Source organism: Watersipora subatra, chromosome 10 (genome assembly GCF_963576615.1).
Source record: "Watersipora subatra chromosome 10, tzWatSuba1.1, whole genome shotgun sequence".
Taxonomy (NCBI): domain Eukaryota; kingdom Metazoa; phylum Bryozoa; class Gymnolaemata; order Cheilostomatida; family Watersiporidae; genus Watersipora; species Watersipora subatra.
Window position 1 is genome coordinate 8,478,960 of NC_088717.1, and position 9,305 is coordinate 8,488,264.

The window sequence follows — 9,305 nt, forward strand, 5'->3', positions numbered from 1 at the left end:
TGCACTAGAAGCTTGACACATTGATTGCCTATGAGACTTATTAGCGTTGAATTTTTAATATTTTACAGTGCATTTTATTTTGTGTTATTTTGAACATAAATAGAAGAGGCAAATATCATGTAACTATTTTTGACCTCTGACCTTTTTATGTGTTTCACTTGTAATTAATCAATAGAGAAAGCTGGTCTCCATATATTAAGCAATGAGTACACTTACATTAATTAGCAATACACATTGATACACTACACTAAACTAATATAGGCCTACACTACAGAAGATACTCTCATAAATAACAATTATACTACACATAGTGAAGGTAGCCTTATTTGATTTTTAAGCACCTCTCAGTACCTGTAACTAAGCCACCCAAGACTGCGACATTGTGACAAAGGCTCGCTGAAAAGGAAGGAGAGCTCAAACGCTAGGAGAACAGACTCAAATTAGTTGAGTTACAGCAGCAGAGTGATCAGGTTGTGGGGAAAGTGTCAGAGAATGAAGAAGAAATGAAATTACAGCCATAGCAGCCTAAGAAAAGTATTTCAAGGACATAATTAGCCACAGCAGCCTAAGAAAAGTATTTCAAGGACAGCATTAGCATTAGTTGGAAAGTTTTCCGCTACGATGCAACTATGGAGTTTATGGAGCGGTCAGAAAAACTAGTGTTGCTGATGCAGGACAATGAAATGACAGACATTAAAAAGAAAAGAAAAACATCATTGTTGTTGCAGGTGGAGCCTATAATTATTAGAGCTTGTTGCTTAGTGCAAAGAAAGCCACGTTTGAAGGAATTACAGTATGTCAGAGCTGGGCCTATGCTAGCGGTAATACTATCGGCCTATGCTAGCGGTAATACTATCGGCCTATGCTAGCGGTAATACTATCGGCCTATGCTAGCGGTAATACTATCGCATTACCGCTTCTAACTTCTCTTTATCACTGTTATTTATTTGAGATATTAGACAGTCAATGTCCTCAGAAAAATTTTCTACAATTTATTTATCGACGTTCTACTTACGAGCATTAAGCTTTGCTGTTGTTCTCCATATTTATTCGTTTGTTCTACCATAGTGTAGGCCCAGCTCTGAAATAATTCTTTCAAACGTGGCTTTCGTTGCACTAGGCAACGAACTATAATAATTATAGGATTCACCTGCAAGCAACTATTGTATCACACTTTTCTTTTCACTGTCTGTCATTTCATTGTCCTGCATTACCAACACTAGCTTTTCTGACCATTCTAAAAATTCTGTCGTTGCACAGTAGCCTGAAAATTTTCCAATCAGCGCTAATTTTGTCTTTGAAATACTTTTTAGGCTGCTGTGGCGACACTTTCATTTCTTCTTTATCTTTTGACACCTCTCCCACAGCCTAATCACTCTGCTGGTGTAGCTCAACAAATTTTAGCCTGTCTTCCAAGCATTTGAGCTCTTCTTTTTTTTCAGCAAGCCTTTGACGCAAAATGGGTGGCATAGTTACAGATACTGATACGTACTTCAAGATCAACTAAGGCTAACTCCACTATGTGTAGTATGATTGTCATTGTGTGTGTATTCAGTAGTGTAGGACTATAGTAGTTTAGTGTAGTGTATCGATATTTATCGGTAATTAATGTAAGCGTGTTTATTGCTTTAAATCTAGAGCCCAACTGTCTCTATTTAATAATTACAAGTAAAACAGCAAAACACATAAAAAGGTCATAGGTCATTAGTAGTCAAATGATACTAGCCTCATTACTTGTTAAATATACTTTTATTTCCTGTTCACTTCAAGCTGCTTCTCTTACTGCGTAACTGACGTGTGTTAACATGATAATTAAAACTTTCATGATCGACCCTCTGGCTGGTGGTAGACTAGTCTTGAAGTATATCAAACTTGACTGGCTAAAATGTGTTATCATATGGTAGCCTTGTCACTGTATCTCCACATTACACTGATGTATTGTGGGTGACTTGAATTAAAACCAAAACAATAAGAATGAGATAAATTCAAGAGTAAATGCTGTATAGCCTCTAGTTATATTGGGCTCCAGTTCAGGGCTTATTTTCTTGTACAGTCAACTACCTAAAATTTATGCTCTCATATCTGAGCAGATAAGTTCCACACATAACTAGCCGGTTTTTTCAAAAAATAATGCAGCAATAAGTTGCAGATCATAGTGGGAGAACAGCGCAGGATAGAACTAAGTGTAAAACAACATAGCATGCGATAACATAATATTACTAACAATGTCCTATGAGACTATGCAACAATTTATCAAAAACTAGTAAGATCATATAAGTTGCACAAAAAGCTTTAAAATGGAATAATTGGTTATACTTTGCAATGGAGCGTATAATGTGATCGCACCAAATCTAAATTAACCAGCTAAAACTATCGATTTGTTAAATATTTTTGTTGCCGACTTTTATAATAATTGTTCTTCATGCATTCTATACAATGCAATCTTATTGAACAAAATGCATATAATACATGTATTTATGCAATGAACTTATAGAATACTTTCACTTTTGACAAAAATGTATAATTTATGCTGTGCAACAAAACTGTTGCATGTATGTTACAGTCGCTAATCGCTGCAACTTACTAATTCAGATTTTTCAAAGAAGATTTTACCTTAGTTAGCTCCCTATCATGTAAACAAACTGGTTAGATGAAAACTTCCCAGTTAACTTTGATATAAACTAGAATAAAAACTTTAGCTGAAGATTATTTGGTAGCTGTCAAGTTCGTTTTTATTCTCTGTCTGATTAGTTCTTAAAGAATAGAGAAAGCATAATATTATTATGCTTTATTAGTTATCTTGAGGTGTTGACTGATGTTCTAAAAAAAGAATCAAGGAGATTGACCCACTAGAAGCTTAGATATAGCCAGCCAAACACAGGTCTACCTAATAAAGAATCAGAGGAAAACCCTTCGAAAATCCCGAAAACTGTGACGTATAAAATCGACTTAATGTTCATGTGCCGGAGTTGTGCACCCTTACCGCCGTTACGTATAATGATTGTTTTGGCTACGAGATGTGAAAAGCTACTCGCGATAATAAATAATTTACAGACTAGCTCTGGTTTCTCAGGAAAATCAAGCAAACATTATGTGGTAAAGGCATTTGCCCACAACCCCTCGACGTGATTTGTCAAAACAGAAGAGCATATTTTGACTATTGTGCTTCAAATTTTAACTCGATCTCCACGGATATGCTCCGAAGATCCTTTGTTCAACGAACGGCGCGTGTATAGTCTATATGCGACATCCGCGATTGCAAGTCGTTTAGAATAAGAAATGAAAATGTGAATTTTTGTTCATTCATCATTTTTCTATTGTGTATCTACCGCAGCATTTAGTTGATTTTCATGATTATCGTCACTATTAACAGACTGTAAGTTCACTACAGCCATAATCTTAAAAAGAATAACTTGACCATGCTGTTCTTGCTGTAAAAAAAGAAAACGATAACTTTTGATTTGATTTTTCTATTGATCTATTATTTTATCTATGATTATTTTTTATGATTAATATTATAATCATAATGCATATTATACAAAATAATAATATAACTGCATATAGAATAAATTATGTAACTAATATAATTTGTAGAAATTGATAGCAGAATGTTGCGAAATAATAGATGCGTGTAATTATTTTATTCTAAAACTAATCTACACGTCAGAGGGACTGGTTCGCAATTCTGAGAGCAATGATTGTTAGGCCCAATTTGATTGTTCCATACTTCCAAGGATTAAACCAATTAAAACGCCGTGATTGTTTTAAGAGAGCGCATTAGTTGGCTTAATTGACCAATGGCACACGAGTCGATTTCATACGTCATATAATGATGACTACCAAAAAACTTATGTTTTTTGGTAGACCTGTGTTTGGCTGGCTATATCTCAGCTTCTGGTTGGTCAATCTCCTTGATTCTTTTTTTAGAACATCAGTCAACACCTCAAGATAAATAATAAAGCATAAAAATATTATGCTTTCTCTATTCTTTAAAGAGCAACCCAAGTTAGTATCTTTACCTTAAATACAAATGAAACTGTAGACATAATTTAGACTTTTCAGTAAATAGATATATAAATATCCATAACGGTGCAGAAGACTTATGATTTTGGTTCACCTAATTTAAAATATAGAACCAGAATATGATATGCATTACTTGCTTTTCCAAATTCTCTGTTACCCTAACATCGCAATCTTTTAAAAACTCTGATGTTTGCACAGTAGCCTATTTTCTTAACCATTCTAAATGCAGTAAATATTTATTTTGCTGTCAGTAAAATGCTACTAATAATGTGGTGACAACATATATTTTTGCAAGCATATTTCATAGAGAAAAATAATGTGTGCAACTAAATCCATAAATATTGCAGCGAATACATTGAAGTTTTTGTCCTTAAAGAGCAACACAACGTACAGTGAAAATTATCAGAAATTGGTATTTAGTTTGGATTAACCAAATTTCATCTAGATAACGGAAGAAGAAAGAAGATACGGAGGATAAAGAGAGGTAAAACATGAATGCATTAAAAACAACAGGAAAACAATAGAGATCCACAGTAAAACAAGTAAATGGGTATTTCTTATAACTTCTTGCATAGCTAAAGATTCGCTTATTCCAAGTTGTCTGAATCATCAACAGATTCTCTGAAGACTTCTGAGGGCTCTTCTGAAAAATAACATAAGCTAATGAATAGAACTGCAGCAACAAGTAAACATAATACCTTCAATCAAAAACTGACTGCCAGACTTTGGTAATTTCTTGATGGCCTTGGTTGTACATTCAACGGCACCTTACAATCAGAAAGTTATAGACAGAATTCAAGTCGATCAATTATTTATTATAGATTAAATAATCCTATAGCCAAATATCTAGCTGATTGGCTCACCTCCTCTAGTTTGGCTACCAGAAGGGTTGCTTGCATCAGTTTTAGAAGCTTCGACCTGAGGCTGTACTTCTATCTCATGAGAGTTAATGGATTGCTCATTATTTTTGCTCATTTCATTCAATTGATGATCCACGAGGCTTACACTCTTAGTCATGTGTGGTGGAGCTGTTGGCTCATCTTCCACTTCTTGAGAGAGAATGAAAGGCTCATCTTCTTTGTCTGTTTGCTTTGTCTGAGGATTCAAAGTATTTCCACTTTCAGTCTTGGGTGGGGAGGTAGTTGTTGTGGCTTGTAAATCATTGGAGGCAGAATGTTTTCTCTTCACTTCGGGTAGGTGTTCTGGCTTTTCAGAGTTGGTCACTACATTTATTTTAGATGGTGGAGCAGTTGATTTTGTTTCTAACTCACTTACAGAAATCATAGCTGCTGTATCATCTGACCTGCAAATCACTCAGTTTTGTAACAAACAGAATTAAGCATCTCCTGAAAACAGCTAATTTGTCTAAATCTCTATACCAGAGAGCTACAATAATCTCTATACCAGAGAGCTACAATAATCTCTATACCGGAGAGCTACAATAATCTCTATACCAGAGAGCTACAATAATCTCTATACCAGAGAGCTACAATAATCTCTATACCAGAGAGCTACAAAAGAAAGTTTAAACCTAAGTTCCTAAAATCTAGATTGAAATTTTTTTCATAAATACACTTTAGATTTTTTACCAATGAGAAAATCTGTCGAACATAAATTTTTTGTTAGAGTTGTCTTACTAATTATGAAGTGCCATAAATGGTAGAAAGATTGATAAATAGATCTTCACTCTCCAACTGAACGCCACTTCCATTTGACTGCCAATGACATTACTTGATTCTTGCGAGCCCATAGTACCAACTGGCCAGTAGAAGAGTGTCCAAGAAATCGGATTACTAATGAATCGTTTATATTAATAACAATTAATTATCTTGTCATCCAATCCTAAAACTTTCGTCTTTCTTTGCAAAAACTTTGAAAGCGACACCAGAGCAGGAATCAATTACGGACTCAGGCCATTAGTAGTTCTTTGTTTAACACAGTTTTCCTACTTCAAAGTGGCCAACATATATAAAAAGTATTTTAATTTACGATGGTAGATTAACTTTCAAAGTAGCGCTATAAAAATAACTATCTGTATTACACGTGTTCAAGAACAGATTTACGTAAAGCAGTAGTTTTATTGAGAGTTGTCTTTCATACTGTAAATCAACTCCAAAGATGCAATCTACTGAAATTTTTGTGCTGATCTGACTGCATACACATATGCAGTCATACATGTCAATGATGTTGGATAGACCAATGGAAATATGCAATGTGTTTTACAGCTAGTCTACAATGCATCAGTCTCGAACCACTCAAATCGGAATTGTCCTAATTTTGTACACAGAACTGGTAATGAAATTGACATTGCTAGGCATGTCAATTTCATTATCAGTTCTGTGCTATTATTCTGTGCTATTATCAGTTCTGTGCTAGTTCATTATTGCTAGACTGCAGTTCTTCAAACTGGCAGTTTTGAATAGTTTTACATATTTTAACTTAACATAATTTAAGAAATTCTAAAAAGTATTTTGCTATTGCACTGCTAAGCTATTACTAGCGATTATTGAATTGAGACTTCTACATGTTTGAAACACTAATCATGACTCACCAGTTCTTCATCTATAGCCTGTGTTTTGACATGGTATATACAAACTGTGCAGCAGTAATGTGGTTTTGTTAATAAAATTTATTATCGATAATATCTACTATATAAACTACATACATGTATATATGGCCTCTTGCCTTTCCAACATAAAGCATTACATCTGGAGCATTTTTGGACATTCGTCCCATAGCAGAATCTTGTGCGAAGTGCAAAGTTTTCTGTCCATACACGGCGCCTGGTAGCAGCTGCTGTAGTTAGTGCATCTTGCGGTTGTCGCCGTTTCATTTGCTCTAAAAATTCAGCTCGTCAAGCAGCTGTTGTAGCTAGTGTATCATGTTCTTGTCGCCGCTGTATTTGCTAGGAGTTTTCTGCACGTCTGGCCAAGGTAGCGGCTGCTCTGAGCCGTCTGAGTCACTGCTGGGTCGGCTCAGTAGTCTCTGCACTTCTAGCGGCTGCAGCATCTATTCCAGCCTGCTCTCGATGTACCTGTGTTTGTTCAGCGGTTTCTGCTTTTCTAGCAGTTGAGATTCTGTTTCGTCGTAGGCGTAGCTGTGTTTTCTCTGCAGTTTCTGCACTTCTAGCAGCTGCAGTAGCTATATTGTTTGGTTGTGGGCGTAGCTGTGTTTGCTCTGCAGTTTCTGCTTGTCTAGCTGCTGCTTTGCGAATTTGGTAACTTTCTTTGCGGGAATCAATCTGTTCTTGCATTTGGGCAGTAGGCTTTTTGGGAGGCATTGTACTGCTTCAAGCATTTCTAAAATTGAATGAGATGGTGTGCTTTTTGTAATGTACGCTGCTCGCTGTCTTCTCACCATTGCCTATCGCAATGCTCTGAGTGCCCGTGCAAGTTCGGTAGTAGCTCTAGTTTTGTAGTACGCGTAGCTAGAAAAAAAGTAAAAGTAACTCAGCTGCGAAAGGAAATGAACATGCTTACTATCACCAACAGTAGCAAATCCAACGTTTTCAACCCTTTTAATGAAGTAGACTCATTCATGCGTTTTCAATGGTCACCCGCCATAGACATATTTTTGCGACTTTCCCAGCAATTGCTAGTAACTGAATTTTATTATTTGTTGATAACATAACCAATGATCTTTAGGACTTTTTTGGTAGCGACAGTGTTTTTTTAAGACTTCTCTATAAAATTAGCCTAAAGTTTAACTTTAAATCTTTGTTTGAGAATTTCCAACTTTAAAACGAACATTTTTTGTAAGTTCATCAAAGGCGTCCGAGTTAGGCAACAAATAACTACTTATGTTGATGAAATTATAGCCGATTCAGACTTTTGTGATTACAGAGATAATTAAAATAGCAATAGTAGCACTGACTCTGATGGCGATGAAAGTAATGGTTTTGTAAGAATAAGGAACATTATAGAGGATCGTTTTTCTTTGTAGCTTCACATCGCTTTATCAATGCACAAAGAATAGATACAATGAATTTTTTGCATAACAGTGTTTGTTAACATGTTGGAAAAATGAAATATATATCCAAAACAAACGTTCTAGATGGAGTTTCACATTGAAAAAATATCATGAAGCAATATCGGCAAAATGGCTGGCAGTAGGCAGATAGCTAAACTTGTACATGGACGCTAGTACATGGGTTATGTATTGAAAGTGTGGAAATTCATAGACAATATAACATTGAATAAAAAGTACTTACCTTTTTGATGTGGAAATTTAGTAGGTGAGAACTGCATTTTTTCGAGTGACCGCAAGAAACAAACGTTTACGTGACCTTCTCGATACACGCTGGCAGTAAATATTAATTGCATGTAAATTACTACGCGGTAATCAGAGATCACGTGACTTTTGTGTAAAAACGATGAATAGGTTATGTATAGAGGCATGTACTAACCGGAGATTCCTGTTAATGTGCTCTAGAAACCTTGTAACGGCTAATAGTTCGAAAAGTATGGTACTCTATAAGGCGGACACATACACACGCAGACAGACAACGATTGCCGTTTATATAGTAGACTAGCTGCATTACCCGCCTACAGGAACAGATTCACGTGCAGCATAAGGTGTATTGAGAGTTGTCTTTCATAATGAAAACAACTCCAAGTATGCAGTCTACTGAAATTGTTGTCCTGATCAGGGTATGCATGCACATATACATGTCAATGTTGGGGAGAACAATGGAAATCTGCAATGTGTCTTACAGCTAGATGCGTGTAAAATCTAGTAAATATTCTAGATTTATGTGTCTAGATTTATGCATCCGTTCATACCCGTCTATATTTGCAGTTGACGATCGCGCACTTTTGCCGCTGAGGCCCCGCCTTGGCAGAAGTGCGCGAGGCGGGAGCTCGAGCAGTTGACAATCGCGTTCTTGCACTCGCCTCGCAATCAATTGCTTCGCACTCGCAATCAATTGTCTTGCAATCAATTGGCCTGCACCTGCCTCGCAATCAATCGCCTTGCACTCTCCTCGCAATCAATTTCCTCGCACTTGCCTTGCAATCACCTCCCACTCGCCTCGCAATCAATCGCCTCGCACTTAATTGCCTCGCAATCAATTGCCTTGCAATCAATCACCTCGCACTCGCCTTGCAATCAATCACCTTGCACTCGCAACCAATCGTCTCGCAACCAATTGCCTCGCACTCGCAATCAATCGCCTAGCACTCAACCGCTTTGCAATCAATCGCCTCGCACTCGCCAACTCATTCATCTGGAAAGCCACGCCTAGAGACTCTCACTGTATTCGGAGCGAAAAAGGTCTCCCGCGC

The 9,305-nt window shown here is 36.6% G+C and overlaps 1 protein-coding gene across 1 annotated transcript; it reads right to left on the reverse strand.

The window, feature by feature from the left end:
* Nucleotides 1-4,610: 4,610 nt before the first annotated feature.
* On the reverse strand, nt 4,611-7,303 carry LOC137406731 (protein IWS1 homolog). Its single transcript, XM_068093348.1, has 3 exons — nt 6,987-7,303; nt 4,887-5,326; nt 4,611-4,666 (listed from the first exon to the last, which is right to left on the reverse strand). Exons 1-3 carry the CDS (start codon nt 7,301-7,303, stop codon nt 4,611-4,613), a joined length of 813 nt encoding a protein of 270 aa, XP_067949449.1.
* Nucleotides 7,304-9,305: the final 2,002 nt, after the last annotated feature.